Here is an 18959-nt window from a genome sequence, read left to right as displayed (position 1 = left end):
TCCCTCCCTCCCTCCCTCCCTGCTGCCTGTAGATCAGGGTATAAAGCCCTCAGCTCCAGGACCAGCATGCCACCATGCTCCCCACTGTGATGATAATGGACTAATGCTTTGAAATTTTAAGCAAATTCCCAATAAAATGCTTTCTTTTATAAAAATTCCCTTGGTCAATGTGTCCCTTTACAGCAAACGAACCATAACTAAGGCAGCTATAATTTCACGGCTAAGCAGAAGAATTGTTCCATGTTCAAGGCCAGCCTGTGCTGCAAGGTCTAGGTGACAGGTGGGACAGTAGGGATGGTGACTATGGTTAGACTTTGTTTCTGAATGCTATCTGATGAGTGATTTGGACATGACTTTTAGCTGGCTACAGGAATAACAATGGGATCTGGCATCTATTTGAAGAGGGTGGCAGCACCATCCTCATTAACAAAAAGTCAAAACTCTACTCTGATGAATGCTGTGAACTCTAAACACTCAGATCCCATACATTTTGGGCAAGGGTTACCGCTCCTGTGAAGAATCAGTGTGTGTTGTTGTGTATGTGCCTTCAGTTTGCAGGCACTCATTTTTAGGTGTCAGGACATGGTGCTAGCGAGGCCCGCCGCCTCTCCACTAGATGCCTAGGGTGTGTATGTGCCTTCAGTTTGCAGGCACTCATTTTTAGGTGTCAGGACATGGTGCTAGCGAGGCCCGCCGCCTCTCCACCAGATGCCTAGAGTGTAGTGCCCAGCTGATGAGGGGACATCTATAATGATGTCCCCTCATGGCAGCTCTGAACAGTCAGCCCTGCTGCAGAAGTACTCAGCGTCAGTGAGCCTGGTGCAGTTCACCGCATCCCCACACCCCTGTCCATCCTGCTTTCTGCTTCCTTCCTTCCTGTGTTTATGAGAGTGAACTGGATGGGTTTCCTGCCTGAAAACCTCTGCCCTGGAGTCTACATCCTGGGAAGCCTCAGCTAAGCGAATTAAAGGAAAGTGAGACATGGAGAGGAAAAAAGACAGCCGGAGAATACATAACTTTCCTGAAGATAAATAGTAACACTTTCATTTTGAAACTGAGTTGATAAGTTGGCCACAATTTCACTAAAATTCAGTATTTTCCCAAATAAAGTAATATTAATTCCTTAAACTTTGTGAATATGAGACATAATAAAAAACACATACAGATGTGTACTTATGTGCATATATGCATGTGTGTATTTGATATATGTGTGTGTATGTATGTGCATGTTTGTGTATGTATATGTAGGTTAAAGATATAATTTCCTCTTGGTTCATCAACAGGAAAAAAAAACAAAATAATTTCAAATTCCTACTTACGATATTGGAAATGTCTTTAGAATTTCACTGATAAAAATACCACAGCGGCCAAAGAAACCATATCCTCCTGGCTAAACCTGGCTAATAATACTGGGATTTTAATTTTTTTTCCCAGAGGCACAAGGTAGATGGTGTCGTGGCCATGAGGAAGACATCTGAAATGTTCCCTCAGCACAGACTGTAAAGGAAGTTCTAGAAACACTCACTGACGCCTGAGTTTTAAAGACCAAACTAAAGCAGCTTATAAACAGCATTTTAAAGGAATTACAAGGAGATAATGCTGACAGACTGGAGGCATCAAGAGCAGTGGTTAATTAGACATCCCAGGTTTCCTCAGTGTCTAATGACAACTGTGCTTCTTCGACACTCCTTCCTCTATTAGTTCATTTTCCCACAGACTCTTATCTCAATCTAATGGGATCTCCCTGTAGAATTTCAGTCATCCCGCGTAGGAGGAAACACAAAGAACTACATCAATGGGCTTTGTTCTTCTGACAAGTCTATAGGCTGAGCAAACTGCAATAGATTTTAGTTCAATTCTTCCCCATGCGTCAGCCAATCAAATAGTGGATGGATGTATTAGTTCTCTTTCTTGTACCTGTGATAAAACATGGGGAAAGCATGGGGAAAGGAGGCTGCTTACTCGTAGCTACCCCAAACGGTAATAATGCTGGTGTCCAGCCACCCCTTTTCCCTTTTCACTCAGTTGAAGACCCAAGCTTGCAGAGTGGTGCTAGCTACTTGCAGAGTAGATCTTCCCTCCTTGGAAACACCCTCACAGGTACACTCAGTGGCACGGCTCATCAATGGCCTGGGTGTTTCTTAACCAGTCGTCAACGATGGAAATCAACCATTACACTGGATACGTCTTTTGCACAAGAGAAATTTTAGTTATCCGATAGAAAAGAGACTGGTCCACTGTGGGATCCACATCCTGTGGTGTCTCAGTGAGAATGGCCCCATAGGCTCATGTATTCCAATGCTTGGTACCTAGTTGGTAAGGGAAGGGTTGGAAGGTGTGACATTATTGAAGGATGTAAGTCACTGGGGTGGGCTTCCAGGTTTCAAGAGCCCATTCATTCCCAGTTAGTTTTTTTCTCTGCCTCATGTTTGCAGATCAAGGTGTCAGCTCTCAGCTATGGTGTCAGGGTCCAGCCCACCTGCCTGCTGCCATGCTCCGTGAATGATGGTCATGGACTCCCTCTCTGAAACTGTAAGTACCCCAAAACTGTTTCTTGTATAAGTTGCCTTGGCTATTGTATCCTAGCACAGCCATAGAAAAGTAACTAAGACATCTCCCTATGAGTTGTTGGTCAGGAAACCCCAAATAACCCTCCCCCCGAAAATAGGCTATTGCCACTGCTATTGGTTGCCCCCCATAACTAGATGGTAAGAGCCTATGTTAGACCCCCGGAAAACTCAGGCCTCCGGGGTCCCAGCCCAGGACCTTGGTCACCCCAATCACCAGGCAGATTCGAAAGCTTGCTGCAAACTGCACGAGGCTTTATTGTTATTTAACAAGCTAACCCCAAGTTATCTCGGGTCTTTCACCTACCCACCATGGTGGATGGCTAGCAAAGAGAAGGGGCTCGAAGGGGCTGCATAGAGAAATTGTAGGGCAGCGTAAGGGAGTGTCTAGGGGTACACACAGGCTCAGGATTGGTGTGCCTTCAGGCTTTGAGGGCTTGCCCTGTGTTGATTGGCCAACTGGTTGTTATGGCCCATAGGCCCTCCCAGGGTTGTTGCTATGCTCTGCGTGTCATTGCTGAGTGCTTGTCCGTAAAGCACACCCAGAGCTGTAAAGCATACTACCACCAGCTAACTTCTGATTGGTTCCTTGCCACAAGGCAGGCAACTAACCTCTAGTGACTAAGACAAGGTCAGAAAAGCACATGTTACTGTCATGGCTGCCGAAATGGGGAGCTGGTCCCTTCACCTATTGCTGAAGATACAACATACTTTGGTTGTAGGACACAGAGAGATCAAGCTGGAACCCATCTGAAAACTTCTTCCCTGCAGGCTAGCTTTCAAAGTGGCAGAAATGCTGTATAGGCTGTTAGGGAAGAAAAACCCCATCAGTGGACTTACCCTGTGATGAACTCTGCATACAACAATACTGACTGACCTGCCAGGCGGGATGTGCTCTCTGGTGCAATAGTGGCATGTAGGTTTTGGATGCAATCAGTCATTTTGGATTGACCTTAAGGTTTCTTGCACAGGAGGGAATTCATGCTTGAGGCTATAAACCTGGCTGAAATGTCCACCTGAGTGACTTCAGAGTGGGCATCGTCGAATCACCTGACTGTACTGTTGGGGTTGTGGTGGCCAAACTTTAACAGTGAGTTTAAGATGGAGCCATCCTTGTAAAGAGAGTTGGCTGAATGACAGAGGGGGTCGCCGCCCCTTTATCAGCATAGCATCCTGCACATAGAATATGTGTCAGGGGGTGACACATGCAAGTGAATGAAGGTTCCATGGAACTTACCCTGAGAGGAGAGAGGTTTATCTCCCTCCCTCCACTCCTTCCTCCCCCTTCCTTTCTTCCTGGATTCCTTACTCCCCCCTCCCCCCTCCTTCCCTCACCCCATTTTCTTTCTTTCTTTGGGGATGGGAATGAGAATTCAGGCAATTCTTCATCATATAGCTCTGGCAGGCCTAGAACTCACTATGCAGACCCGGCTGGCTTTGAGTTCCCAGTGGCACTCACGCCATTGCCTCTCTCACATGCTGGGATTTCAAGCCTGCATCACCTTGCTCAGACAGAAGTCTTTCTGATCCACCTGGACAAAGGCAAGCTTTAGTCTCTGTTCCAGGTGCTGGTACTTAACCAACACAGTTTAACAATCTGAATTTAACTATGTGGGGGTTTAAACAGTTATCGAGAAGCAGATCTTATAACTATCACCTGTAGTAAGACTGCTCTTCAAAGAGCCTGTTAATTGTGCCAACAGATCTCCAGACAGCCTCTAAACCAGGTAAATATATTGGGATGTTTGCAACTCAAAGACTCAGCCTTCCTGCTCCCATGAGCTAAACCAGGACTACTAAAACTCAGCTGTGTCTAATGAAGTTTTTTTTTTTTTTTTCACTTGCAGTATTCATTGCTTTGAAATACTTTACAAACAGGTAAAATATAAGTGTGGGAATAAGAAGTTGTATTTCTAAGGAAAGTAGGTAAATTAGAAATAGTAAAACGAGAGGGTTGTCCAAAAAAATTGCCACTGATTTAGATGTGAAGCAACCGTAAAGGATTGGAGGAAAATAAGACGAAATTCAACCTGTCTATGCAAATGACTGCAAGCACCTTTAACTTTTATTCTACTCTAAAATAACAAAACTGTAGTGGGCACTGACATTGCAAAGTCTAATCCGCAGGCTCTTAAGGACTTTTATTTATTTATTTATTTATTTTGTTACTAGAAGGTTGGTGAATGAATGTACATTTGAAATTTCAAGGTAAAATAAAATACTGAGAAGTGTTCATAAGGCTGGCTGAGATGCAGGCCTACAATCCCAGCTATTCAGGAGGCTGAAGCAGGAGAATTGCAAATTCAAGATCAGCCTAAGCCACTGAGACACTGTTGCAAAATAGAATGTAAAAGGGGGGTTGGGAGAGAAAGGGGGTGAAGGAGGGAGAAAAAAGGAGAAGAGACGAGGAGGAGACATGGTTTTATGGTCCCTGCTTTTAAATGACTTTTAAGAGTAGTCAACAATCAATAAGCACACAAGGTGTGCATTCAGCATCTCACATACATTGTTCAGGCAGGGTCACCCCTCCTTCCGGAGTCACTGGGTAAGGCATTGCTTGGGAGCTCTTAGGTGGGAACAGCTGGATTGTTGGCAGTGTCTGAGCTTTCTCCTATCACCTGACACAAAATGGCAGGAGCCTATCGATGCACACCAGGAAGTTAGAAAGCTCTGGAGACAGACAGCAGATACACCCACTCTCTCATATGAAAATCCTGACTCTCTCTTATGAAAATCCCAGGCTTTAGTGCCGAGATTAAGTGTGAACAGGAAAGCTGCCCCTCATGGCAACACAAAGCTAACACATGCTCAGCATTTGCTGAAGATTTAAGGGCAGGTTTCTGAGGTGGTGTGTGCATGAAAAGGCCCCACAGACCCGTGCATTTGAACACTCGTCCTCAGCTGGAGGTGCTGTTGCAACTTGTAGACTCTTCAGGAGTCCTCACTGGAGGAAGTAGGTCACTGGGTGCTTTTCGGTTCACAGCCAGGCTCTGCTTCCCCTCTGCCCTCTGCTCCCCACCAACGCAACAGATAAATACCACTTCCTGTGAGGGAGGGTCTACCTGGTCATTTCACTCAGGGGGATGAGGAACTGACTCCAGACCCCTCTGCCTTTAAGTTGCTGCTTCCCCAGTCACTCTCTTCCTTGCTGTGGTAAATACGGAGGACGTGAGATACACCAGGGTTCAAGGAGAAAACCCATTGGGTAGGAGATGTATCCCTCTCATCAATTCCCACCAAGAAACAGTACTACTGAAGTACAGGCAGTCTATCCAATCACCAGGGAGAAACAATTGTCACAATGATGAATGGTCCTGGGGTTTTCTTCTTTTTCTTTCTCTCCTTCCTTCCTTTCCTTTTTTTTTTTTTTTTTTTTGGTCTACACAAAGAGTGACAACTTATTTCCAAATAGAAAGTAAATCACCATATCTGCAGAAGGCCCACGGCAGAGGAGAGAACATAAAAAAGTGAGATTTTTAAATTAGAGATGTTTGGGCTCCAGGTTGAAGCATTAAATACCTCACTGATTTCAGCCCTGGCTTTAAGCTTTGACTGTGGTCCCCCATTCAGGGTGTAGACCTCTCCTGGAAGCAAATACTTATTTATATTGTTTCACAGGAAAGAAGCGGAAACACCAAAGCGGCAACTATAATTTTGTGGAATCAACTGCCAGAGAATTTCACTTAATATAAACCTTTGGCCCAGCTGTGGATGACGGTTGGAGTTACTTTTCCATTTGAAGCCGACAGGGTTTGTAAATATAATCTTTCTCCCACAGCACCGTTGGGCAGACTAACCGCCCATTTCCTCCCCTCCAGAATGCATACTTTACATGTACCTGTGATGGAATAATGTATCATCTCTTTTCTATTTTGGCTTTTTTGAGACAGGTCTCAATGGGCCATTTAGTCTCATTTAATTGGCAATTTCTAGGCCATTGAAACTGTTTCAAAGCAAAGTGTACAGTGCCTAAGGAAAGACATCTGAGGTGGACCTCCGGCCTCCATATCATATGCATACATGTGTTTCCCCCACATACACATACATAAAAAAGGGAGAGGCCTAGAGCTTCCAGTAAACACACTGGTAAAGTTCATTAGGGAAAGAGTTCCTCCCCAAACTTACCATGCACTTTTAACAAGAGTTCCCCCCCCCACCCATTTTACATATTTGCATCCAGCTGTGATACGGTAGCAATGACAATTTTATGTTTTACAAGCTATTGAACATGGAAGGAGAAGCAATATTGCATACATTTGTGACAGACTTGAATCCTGAGCCCAGAGACTCAAAATTCAAGAACCCTCCTACTTCTAAAGGTGAGTTCACTGCCCAGAGAAATGACCACCCTCACACCCAGGGAGGGGAAGGGTAGTGTGAACAACAGGCTTTGTCACAGTAGAAAGCAACGGCCTTCTGTAGTGCTTACTTGAGGGCGGTTCTGTAGTGGTAGATGGCTTCCTTGTTCCGACCTTGGTCTTTTAGGAAATTGGCATAGTTGTAATGAACCTTCGCATTGTGGGGCAGAGTCTGAACTCCAGACCTATAAAGGATATTAAAGAGAAGGAAAACAAAAATCATACTATTGCCAGATTCCTTTGTGTTTTACTCCAGCTTTATGAAGCTGTCTTTGAATGTCCACTGTTTTCATACCAAACAGGCTTCTGAATTTTGTGAATTATATGAGTGACTACACAGGGAAGGAGTGAAGGCCTTGGCTAGGTGTGCACAATTGACTAACTGAAGATGAACAAAATGTTCTCCGTAGGGAAGCATGTGAACCCTTCTCTCTGATGGAGACACACCTGGGGCTTGGTAAGGTGTGGTCACCTTTGCAGAGGCTTTCTGTTGGGGTATAGCAGAACCCAACTGCAGACATGGAAGAACATAACCAGGGCACAAAGCCTTGAACTGTCCAGGCCAGCCTGTCCTTGCAACTTAGGGTGCAGTGGGCAGAGGATCTGATGTAAGACACAACGTAGCAAAGTCAGACCCTGCAGAAGATGATACGGGCACTGTCCCTTGCTGAGGGATTCCAGCCCCAGGCAGGCCCTTCTCTCTCATGTCTATCTCTCCCTTTTCTCCACATGCTGGCTTCCTCGTTGGGCTTCAAGACATGCCCAGGTCTAGACTGTATTGTCTGCAGTATCTGCAGAATCTCAGTTTATGCAAGTAAATGCTGCAGTCATTCAGTATCTATGTGGCACTCCCTTAACACTGTACTGTGCCGTGCCGGGTATTAGGATATAAAATGTCCAGGGAGACTGTTCTTAGGGAGGACATGAACAGTCTGGAAATAGGAATAGTGAAAGAACCTCACATATGTGGGTAGGCTATCTGCAAATCTCAGTGAGCTCAGCCCAGAATAGAAACACACCTGAGCAGGCAGCAAAGCTGAGGCTGTGAGGATGAAGAGGTAGGGTCATGTCCTAAGCAGAAGTGATCTGAGTGTGAAGTATCTCTCAGACCTCACGGTGCTGCCGTTCTGGACGGTTGTGGAGCCTTTAGGAGGCAGAGGGCAGCGAGGGGAAATGGGTCACTGGGTCAAGGGTGGTGATGGTGGTGGTGAGGCACGAGAGGTTTTAGAGCCTGGTTCACTTCCTATCTGTTATTTCCTGATGGCAGGTGCCATGTGACCTCTTCCTATCTGTTACTTCCTAATGGCAGATGCCATGTGACCAGACAACCCTAGCTCCTGCTGCCATGGTTTCCTGGGCATGATGGTTTTTATCTCCCCAAATAAATCCTCCCACCGGTAAGTTGCCTCTCATCGGGCAACAAGCAACCTAGAAGATGCAGGGAGATGAGAGCAGAAAACGGCGGGGGAGGGAGCCAAAAGAGAGTAAGAGGTGCCTGAGCACAGAGAGACCAGACTGAGGAGAATGAGGAGACCAATAGCCTGGTGATCAGACAGAAAACTCTGGGCTTCATTTGCAAAGCAGTGGGGGAATCAGGGCAGGGCTTTAAGAAGAGAAATGATGCCCACCATTGAGTGTTCTACAAGGATCCTAAAGCGTACTTTGTGCAAATGGACTGCAGGTAGGGAGGCCTTCTGAGGAACTGCAGAGAGGAAGCAGGGTGGGAAGGAGAGAGGGAGTAGAGGGTGGGTGTGGCCAGGAGGGGGAGGTGGCACAATCTGTGATGGATTCCATCAGAGAAAACTTGCACCTACAGGCCACTCCGTTTTTGTTTGTTTGTGTTTTTCCTTCCTTCATTCAGCTAACCCTTCTTTTTGTTTTTTTTCTTCCAGTAATTTGAGATTGAGTACAAAAATGAATCATTACCAGAGAGATGAATGTAGGCTGACATCCCTATTGATAAGATTTATTGAAATTAATATTGCCATATCAAGTCTACACTAACTTAAATTATCGTAGGAATAATTATTCTATAATTAACGAAATGAAGATTTTGGAAGCATCAAAAACCTTGCTTAAGCAAATGATAAGCCAGGCAGTGGTGGTGCACGCCTTTAATCACAGCGCTCAGGAGGCAGAGGCAGAGGCAGGTGGATCTCTGTGAGTTCAAGGCCAGATTGGCCTACAGAGCAAGTTACAGGACAACCAGAGCTATAGGAAGAAACTCTGTCTTACACACACACACACACACACACCAAAACAACAACAAAGCAAGTGATATTCTGTTCAGCCAGACATAATGAAACATCACAGCTTAAGTGGCTTAAACAAGAAATTTCTTTCTCTCAATTCTGTTGATTAGCATCTAATCTGGTCAGTTCACTGTTGGGCAGGCCCTGCTCCTGGCCTGTGGACATCTACTCTTTAGCTGTGTCTCCCATGGCCTCTCTTTGTCAGTGTGCCCAGTGAATAAGTTCTCATGTCCTCTTCCTGTATTGGCAACAGACCTTGGGCCAGGGCCCCATCTTAATGACTTCATTCATTAGCATTTCCCTCCCAAACTCCAACTCCAAACAGAGTACAACTGTACGATGAATTTAAGTTGGGGGACTCAGCCCATTAAAATCCCACTGTCTTTGCTCTCAACCACAGTACATAATGATTATCAATCAACAGTGACTGTGGGTGGTACGTCCCAGTGCCCCGTGGCGAAACACCAAGGCTGCATTCCCCATCACAGGCCTGAGATCATAGGCCTAGGGGGTCCCCTACAGGGGGACAATAAGAGAAGGGTGGGGCCAGGAGAGGGTCAGCTTGTCCTGTGCATCTGAAGAAGATCAGACAGCAGGGAGGGGACTCGAGCACATGGTGTTTGGGTCTGGAGCCTGTTCCTTTGCCTAAAGGGAAGTGGTGGCAGGACACTCTTAACAGCAAAGTGCACAGGACAGAGGACTATTTGGAGAGAAAACTCCTGGGATTTATTTTGACTGAAAGAGAAAGGGGAACAGTTGATGAGAACCTGCTTTATTGGCAACTGAACTGTACTGGACTACCTCTCTTAGATGAAATTTTCATTTAATTTTTTAACATGAAGATAATATTAGTAGGGAAATCCCACATCATATAAAACCCACTGGGGAAATACATTAGGAACAATTTTGCTGAAATAACAGCCTCTTTATATTTTGCCTCACTCAAAGCCCCCTGACTGAAACTCAAGCAACTGTAGCAAGGCTTGGTAGGGCCACAGGAAGCTAAAAACTGTCCCAAAGGGATGGGTCATCTAGACACAGTAGAAGACATATTTACACCCTGTTGCTGGAGTACAGACACTCTGAGTATTAGTCTCAATTCTTGTGGACTTATACAGGGACACATCACCCAACAACACGGTGACTCTATTTTTAACCCTTTGCAAAACTTCTGTTTCTAAGGATGAGTAAGCTGGATTCCAGTCCCACCTAGAGTCTGCAAGGACTCCATTTTCTAAGCTGTTGATTTATAATCCTGCTAATGATCCCAAGAATGTTACACCCAGGTTACAGTTTGGTAACAGTTCCCTATTTCTTCATTTCTGCTTTTATTGGCCTGTGCTTACCCTTCATTGTGACATCTAAGAAATCATTGCCAGGGGCTTTAGGGGAACCTGTAGCCACGCCTGCATAGGGGCTGGCTACAGGCCTGCCTGACCACGCCTAACATCTTTCCCCCTTATTCACCATAATCATAATACACTAACATAAGGCCCATGAACAGATGAACAACAACAACAAAAGAGAAACTGTGACTTATCTGTCCAATGGAATATAGTCGGCTTTACAAGAGGAGATCGTGCAATGTTTGACACATGAGTAGGCCTGGAAGACATTACAAAAGCCACACATAGGAAAAGTGCTGTGTTTCTAAGAATTCAAACCCACGGGAGCAGAGAGCAGGAAGGTGGTAACAGAAAGTAGAGAGGGAGAAATAAACTCAGTGTTCAATAAAAAGATGCAAACCAAGTTAGGTGGGGTGATCCTAGAGTTTACTCTGGATACCCTTCTTTAAAACACTGTAATCTTGTTTATTTTTATCCTGTCAACGAAAGACTTGAGGAACCATAAAGTTCACTAAAAATAAAGTAGTGTGGGTGTGCACACCTCCTAAGTGCTGAGATCACTGCAGTATGCCAACACTCAGCATTTTTGTTTTGTTTTGTTTTTTAAGACGTGTGCGTGTGCGTGTGCGTGTGCGTGTGCGTGTGCGTGTGCGTGTGCGTGTGCGTGTGCGTGTGTGCGTGCGAGTGCGAGTGTGTGTGTGTGTGTGTGTGTGTGTGTGTGTGTGTGTGTGTGTGTGTGTGTGTGTGTGTTGCCTTCATGTTGTCTGTGAAGTGTCCTCAGAGGCTAGAAGAGGGCATCTAATCCCTTTGGACTGGAGTTACAGATGGTTGTGAGCTGTCATACGGGTGTCAGGAATCAAAGGCCCTATGGAAAAGCAGCCAGTGTTCTTAACTGCTGAGCCATCTCCCCAGCTTTTACCACTCAGCATTTCAACACTTGCATTTCACACATCTCCTTCACACCTCTTATTTGTAGATGACTTGAGACATAGAAGAAATAGTAAAAAACAAAACAGAAACAGCCATCTTCATCACATGTCTCTCCCAGGGTTTAGAACAGCAACTTATTTTGTTCACATTACTGAACAGAAGGTTGGTGGACCCGTCTCCAGTTGCTAGCTGGAGATTAAACATTAAAACATCATTGATGACCGTTATTTTTAAATGCCAATCTAATAAAAAAACATTAATATGAACAATAAAATGAACAAAAACATCATTGATGGCAGCCAGAGCATCAGAGAAAGGAAAGGAGGAGAGCTATATCGCCCTGGTTTTGAGTCTGACTTTGGCCCAAGGTTTCATACTGCCATAACAGATGGTGATGCTTGTCTACCACCCATCTTCAACCAAACACCGGGCCAAGTGCCCACCTACCACATGTCATCACCACACTGTACGGCAGATGCTAGCTACTGTATCCTGTAACATAGATGAAGAGGCCAGTGTCCTGGTAAGTATTTGGGCAGAATTTCAACCAAAGCCAACATCAAGTTCATTCCTAAAACTAGTTAGTATATGACGCTGAGAGAGATGATACCAGTAACATCTGCTCTAAGCTAGCTTCCAGGTCCTCCAGGGAGTCCTCCTCTCCTGGTTTCCTTCCTTTCTCCCTGTCACCCCTGTATCTTTCTCCTCTATGATCCCAGAACACAGTTATAATCTGAGAACTTTACACAGTGCTTACCCCATCTCAAACATTGTCGGGGGTATTTCTCATGTGTTGTTCTATTCTTACATTATACCTTAGATAATAAACACTGTTATTCTCCATGTTTTCAATGAACTTTAAGAGATTGGCCCGAGAGCAAGCAATTAGCATGCAGTTAGGAAGTCCAACTCCAGATGTTGCCTTCAGTCACTCGTTCACCCTGCGTACCTCAGAGGCTGGAGGTGAAGTGTCCAAGTGAGATTAGCATGTTTTCTCACAGATGAAGATGTGCACATCTAGCCTTAAAGAGAAAAAAGATTCTACAAGCCTCCAGCTTTCCCCACGACTTAGAGTCAAAGTTGTATTTAAAGTATCAGTTATTTTGATTACAACACACACACACACACACACACACACACACACACACACACACACACACACACACACAAAATCACCCCATCTTCAAAGGCCTGATGATGGGGAATGTCCTTCTGTATATATGCTTCTCTTATTGGTTGATGAATAAAACACTGATTGGGCAGGAGATGTGGGGAGAGACGCCATGCTGCTGAAAGAGTAACATGCCAGATTACAGGTAAACCACAGCCTTGTGGCAATACAAAGATTAGCAGAAATGGGTTAGTAATTAAGAGAGAGCTAGCCAGTAAGAAGCCCCAGCCATTGGCCAAAAGTTTTATAACTAACATAGCCTCAGTGTGTTTATTTGGGGCCAAAGGGCGGCAGGACCTGGTAGAACAGAAACCTCCATCTTCAGCCTCCCAGGCCACAGTCCCTGCCAGCACAGCTGTGCAATGGTTGTATTGTAGTAACCAGCTATTGGATTCCAACATACTTCTATCAGAAGGGACAGAAGGTTTGGGATGCAAGTCAGTGTGTGTTCCAGTTTTATTGTTGTTGCTGTTTTTACTTATTTTTTTAACTATGGGTATTAGCTACAGAGGGTTTGAACTCCAGCTTATTATCCTTGGAGCAAACACTGCCTCCCACCTCCACCACTAAGTTGTTTTGATTAAGCAGTAAACATCATAGAAGATGCCATTCCCAGTGTGTGGCTTTAGCCAGGGAAAATGCTCAATACAATAGCAGAATGGTTGGGAAGTCTTCCATAAAAAGTCAGCTGCTCAAAGTGAGAGAAAGATTAAACCAAGAGACCAGGAGGAAGTCTGAACTTCAACGCCCCTAGACTAAGGCATGAGGAGGGAGAGGCCCCTGTGTTCTGTGAGAACCTCGGTGAGTGAGGAAGGCTAGGGCAAAGCCCCAGAGTTCTTTATCAGGTCTGTGAAGGCATTAAAAAAAGCAGAAGCAAAACATTTGGTGGTAGGAAGAGACTCTGTCTTCAGTGGTGTAGCCTTGGGTGAAGTATTTATGATCCTATAAACAAACCTTCACCTGTTAACAGCCCTAATGGAACTCACAAAGGGAAGGGGGCCTGGAGAGACTCAGGGGTTCAGAGCATGGCTGCCCTTACAGAGGGCCTGTGTTTGACTCCCAGCACCCACATGATGGCTCACAACTGTCTATAACTCTAGTTCCCAGAGATCTGATGCCTTCTTCTGGCTTCTGTGGGCACCAGACACATAAATGGTGTACAGGCATACCTGCAGACAGGATACTCATACACATAAAAAAAAAATAAAATGAAATAAAATAAAAATCTTAAAACTTGTTAAACAAAGAAATGAAAGCAGTCAGGATATTAGTTCAAAAGAAGGTGATCAGTGGACAGGGGACAAAAGACTGAATGGAGAATGAATGTGGTCAAAATCCCTTGTATTCATGCAGAGAGTGTCAACATGAAACCCATTATAATTTCTGATAAACAGAAAGGCTTATCTTCTTACAGCAGTTACTCTGTGCTAAGCAGGGCTGTGATGACACTATGCTGTTAAATGACACCCAGACTTGTACACTAAGTTAATTACATTAATGCTTAAGATCAACACATTCTTATCTTTTTCTTTTTCTTTTCCTTTTTTTTTTTTTTTTTTGAGTCAGGGTCTCACTGTGCAGCCATGGCTGCCCCAGAACTCTCTATAGACCAGGCTGACCTCAAACTCACAGAGATCTGCCTGCCTCTGCCTCCGCCTCCCAAGTGCTGGGATTAAAGATATACACCACCACACCCAGTCTCAGATATATTATTTTCAAAACATAGCAGAGCCCAGTGAACATCTGCCTTATTTTTTCATTCATTCTTGCATTCATTCACTTCTTCACTACTAATTCCAACTAATTCCAATATTCATACTTTGGGAAAGGCTGAAAGCTATAGATGAACACACAAAGATATGTATGTCTATGTAAATATGTACACACATATATGCACACATGTACCTGGGCATACATATAAACACATATGAATATATGCACATATGCATATCCATGTGTTTATGTATATATATAAGATGTGTTCACATATTTGTAAATATGTACACAATTCACATATATGTACATATACACATAATAAATATACATATGCACACCAATATGGGTGATACTAGGGATCTAACCCAGGGTGCCTGGTAAGTGCTCTACCCCAGAGCTGCTAATACCAACCCAGCAACACGCTTGTATTCAGAAAAAAATTTCATCACAGAGAAAAACAAACAAACAAACAAAACCACCAGGAAAAGGAAGTCTTCTATTTTCTCTCCCAAAATTAATGTTTAAAATAAACAGTGGTAAACAATGAGATCACAGATCATGATTTAATGCTCTGGAATATTCCAGGAAGAGTCACTGCCTGTCTTGCCCTCCTGCTGTGTGCTCACCTTCCCCTTGCACCTGGCTGAGTGAGGAAACGAGGCATGCGGATTTCATTTGGTGACTGATTTTACAGCCCAGCTCATCGGTGGATATTTCGACCCAAATTCACGGACCCAGAATCTCCTTATTCTCATAAACCCACTCCAAGTGATTTCACATTAAAGTTTATATGTCACTTTAAGAAATCTAAAATTAATCCCCCAAATAAAATTATATCTTTCATTTCAAATTTATTAAGAGCAATTTTCCAGCTTCATATAACTATCATAGCTATGTTACTTCATTTGGAAACAACGGTTATCAGTGAAAGAGTGGGAAGAAATGTACATTTACCTGCTTAGTCATACCTGAATAAGGACTCTCTGGACAACCAAATTTCATTCTGCTTCACGGTTTTCCAGGAAAAAAGCAGTAGCAACAACACAGTAGACCCCATCAGGGAGGTGGCCCCACACCGGCTCAGCCCAGCACAAAGCTTGTTCAGTCCATGCACGAAGAGAATGCAGTAGCCCATGCTGGAACACAACAGAAGAGCAGGGTTACTGTGAGTAAGAGGTCAGTGTGGGTTGGGGAGTCACTGTCTGGGGGTGGCTATGGACAGGAGGGTCTCTGTGGGAAAGAGGTCATTGTGGGTTGGGGAGTCACTGTCTCAAGGGTCGCTGCTATGGGTAGGAGGGTCACTGTGGTGGTTTGAATAAGAATGGCCCCCATAGGCTCATATATTTCAATGCTTGGTCACCAGAGAGTGACACTATTTGAAAGTATTACAATGATTAGGTAGTGTGGCTTTATTGGAGAAAGTGTATTTTTGGGAGGTGGGCTTTGAGGTTCAAAAGCTCATGCCTGGCCTAGTCTCTCTCTCTTTGCCTACATATCAGGAAGTCTCAGCCACTGCTTTAGCATCTGCCTGCATGCCACCAAGCTCCCCACCTCGGAAAATGTGAGTCCCAATTAAATGCTTTGTTTCATAAGAGTTGCCTTGGTCATGGTTGTAACACAAATAGTAAAAGACACAGAGATTGGTATTGTGATTCAAGCTGAGGGTCAGATAAGCAAAGCAGCCAAGTCAGCAGATCTTACCCAGCTGAAATGGCAATCCTCTCTCCATGAATCCTCAGAGGCAAAAGCTCTCAGTTCCTGTCTCCTCTTTATATTCCTCTCTCTGCCCAGCCATGTCACTCCTGTCTCTGCCTCCCTAGTGGTGGGATTAAAGGCCTGTGATCCCAGGTGCTGGGATCAAAAGTGTGAGCTCTATTACTCTTTACTCTTGTGTAGGCCTTGAACTCAGAGAGATCCATCTGCCTGTCTCCTGAGTTCTGGATTAAAGGTGTGTGCCAACACTGCCTGGCTAGCCAGCATGGCTGCTGGGATTAAAGGTGTGTATCACCGCTGCCTGACCTCTATAGCTTGTGCCTGTCTTTGCTTTCTGAATCCTCAGGCAAGCTTTAGTAAATGATCAATAATAAATCACCACAGCAACAGACCAGTGACTAAGACGGTCACTGTGGGTTGGGGCTCATTATGGGTGCTATTAGGACAAACAGACCTGCTCTGTTCTAGAGGGACACATATGAATTCTCCTGTCACAGACAGGGGTGGGCTGTCTGAGGCACTAGCTCTCACAGGATGGCTCACTAGCTCTCCAGCATTGCTGCAAAGCCATAGGCTCAAAGCCTCAGGCATGGAAAGTCTTACATGGGACCTGAGGGGATTCTCTGGCCCAGGTTTCCTCATGCCTCCATCACAAGGTATGCCTGAATTCAGAGCCTGTAGGTCCTACCCAGCAGCCTGGAGGATCATCTGGGCTAGACAGTAGTCAGGGAGGACCAGAGATACGCCACCTACAAGGCCTCCCAGTGCATCGGCTAAGGTCCTCCCATTTTCCAAATCCACCTGCAGGCTGCCTCCTGAGCTGGACTAATGAGGTTTCTTCACTGGCTCTGCCCGGCTTTCCCAGGCTTTGGCCTAGCATCACATCTCTGAAAGCACATGGTTCTTCCCACCACTCATGCACCTGCAGAGGAGCTTGCTGCTGGCAGAACAGACTCAAGAGAACATAAAGTTTGCTAAAGGGAGTCCCCATCTACCTACGTAGGTGGGTTCCCAGATATGACCCCAAGTACTGAATTCAGTTGACACAGGTCCTTCGGTACCTTATACACAGCAAAACATTCTCCAGTACAAAAAAAAAAAAGTCTTCTCACATTACAATGTCCATATTTGACCTTAAAGATGTGAGGCTTCTCTACAAATCTACTGTTTCTGTAGAACTGATTGTGCTAATGTTACTGCAATGCCTGACCATAATGGCTACTCAAGTGCATGAGGTTCCTTGCTGCCTGCTCTTCTAGCCCCAGCCAGGTTCCCCCATCCTCCAAGCTAGTCAGGATGCTCGTGGGACCACAAGAAGGTCCTCTGGAGTCCATTCCTTCCTATGTTATAATTTGTTTTTAAAAATAATTTTAATTTTTCATTACTATTGTGTGAGAGTACCACTTGTGTGGCGGTCTGAGGACAACTCTGTGGAGTTGATTCTCTCCTCCCACATTTCCATGGATGCTGGGGATCAAGCTCACCTTGACGGCCAACCCTCATTCGTTATAATTTACTGACTACTATGTAGATAAGAGTATTACGGGCACCAAGAACTTATTAGTGAATAAACAAGACTGTAATCACAATTCTGGAACATGGGGGAGTAAATGGTAGATTAAGTACAGAGCATGTGTGTTATACTTTGCTGCATGAGGAAGTCAAGCAGTAGAAAGATGGGTATTTCAACATGGATGGTCATGTAAGAACCTGCAGACACACGCATGAAGGCCTGAAATGCATGGAGAACACGCCATGCAGACATTTGCATTCCCAGGCTTCCTCTCTCCCTCCACATGAAGATTGCTAAGGGGTAGGGGCTATCATCTTGTGTGGGCAGCACCATGGCTTCCCACAAAGCTATGGATGCCAGGGGCTCTTAATCCAAGAAGACGCTGGTGAAGAGGGTGAAGGATGTTGAATTAGGCCAGATATCTAGAGAACAGAGGGACAGCGAGACTAGCCCAGGAATTCAGACCCAGCACCTTGACCCCACATGCTGCCCTGCTATATGGTTTTTGATATGACAGGCTGGATCCTATCCCACCCACTATGTCAACTACTAAGTGTTAGCTCTGTATTCGTGAGACCACACTGGTTGCAGGAACCACAGCTGCCCTGTGACAGAACAGCTGGAAGGGGGGGTGTGGAACCCTGGCAGATGCACAGTGGTGCACTAAAGTGTTGGCAGACAAGGATGATGAAGACAGTGACTGAAACCATCAGTTTGTGTGTGTCTGGGTCTCCACAGACACGTCCTCTGTGCCAGGCACAGTGCTAAGAGTGTCATTTGAGATGTCAACAGCATTTGCAGGGCAAGGGGTTGTATTTTGCATATGTTTTCTGACTTGAACCACAAATTCTCATTGTTATCCATGTCCTCAGTGAAGAAACGAAAAACCGAGACAAATTGAAGAACTCGTCTACAGCCCCAATGCTAACACTCAACAAGCCAGATATGCAGAATCTGACAAAATGCTAAAGCTGAGGATTACAAACTCCTCCTCTAAAAAGCTGGGCAGTAAACAGGGCAGATGTTTTCTATATTGGGGCTCACAAAACATTATCCCCCAAGAGCCCTGAATTTACCTGCTACTGAAACAGCGTCTTTAAGGCCTCTCTGACCTTCCCTATCCCAGTCTCCCTTCTTCCTGTCTCTCAATTCTATTTTCGCAGAAACACATGTGAGGGCTTTCGTGAAGTTCCCATACCCACCTAGAGACTGGATCAATCAAAGGGGGATACAACTGCCTGTAAGCTGCTTAGGGAAACGACATTAACCGAGGAAGATTAAACTCCCACCACAGAAGAAGAGACTGAAAACCAATCACCACACTCTAGCACTGTGTCAGCCCACTGTCTATACCCAGAGCACTGGGTCAGCCCACTGTCTATACCCAGAGCAC

At 45.0% G+C, this 18959-nt stretch overlaps 1 protein-coding gene across 4 annotated transcripts in view; it reads right to left on the bottom strand.

The window, feature by feature from the left end:
• The window catches only part of Tmtc1 (transmembrane O-mannosyltransferase targeting cadherins 1), a 202041-nt gene that overhangs the window by 55379 nt on the left and 127703 nt on the right, over window positions 1-18959 (bottom strand). For 3 of the 4 annotated variants that reach the window (XM_027430057.2, XM_027430055.2, XM_027430058.2), the window contains 2 exons: window positions 15309-15476; window positions 6997-7110 (listed from right to left, as the gene is read on the bottom strand). In XM_027430057.2, coding sequence (XP_027285858.1) covers window positions 6997-7110; window positions 15309-15476 — 282 coding nt within the window. The remainder of the gene's footprint in view (window positions 1-6996; window positions 7111-15308; window positions 15477-18959) is intronic. The other variant, XM_027430056.2, reaches the window with a different exon arrangement.

This window comes from Cricetulus griseus, chromosome 8, assembly GCF_003668045.3.
Source record: "Cricetulus griseus strain 17A/GY chromosome 8, alternate assembly CriGri-PICRH-1.0, whole genome shotgun sequence".
NCBI classification, from domain to species: Eukaryota; Metazoa; Chordata; class Mammalia; order Rodentia; family Cricetidae; genus Cricetulus; species Cricetulus griseus.
Note: the sequence above shows the minus strand (reverse complement) of the source record. Positions and strands in the feature narration are given on the sequence as shown.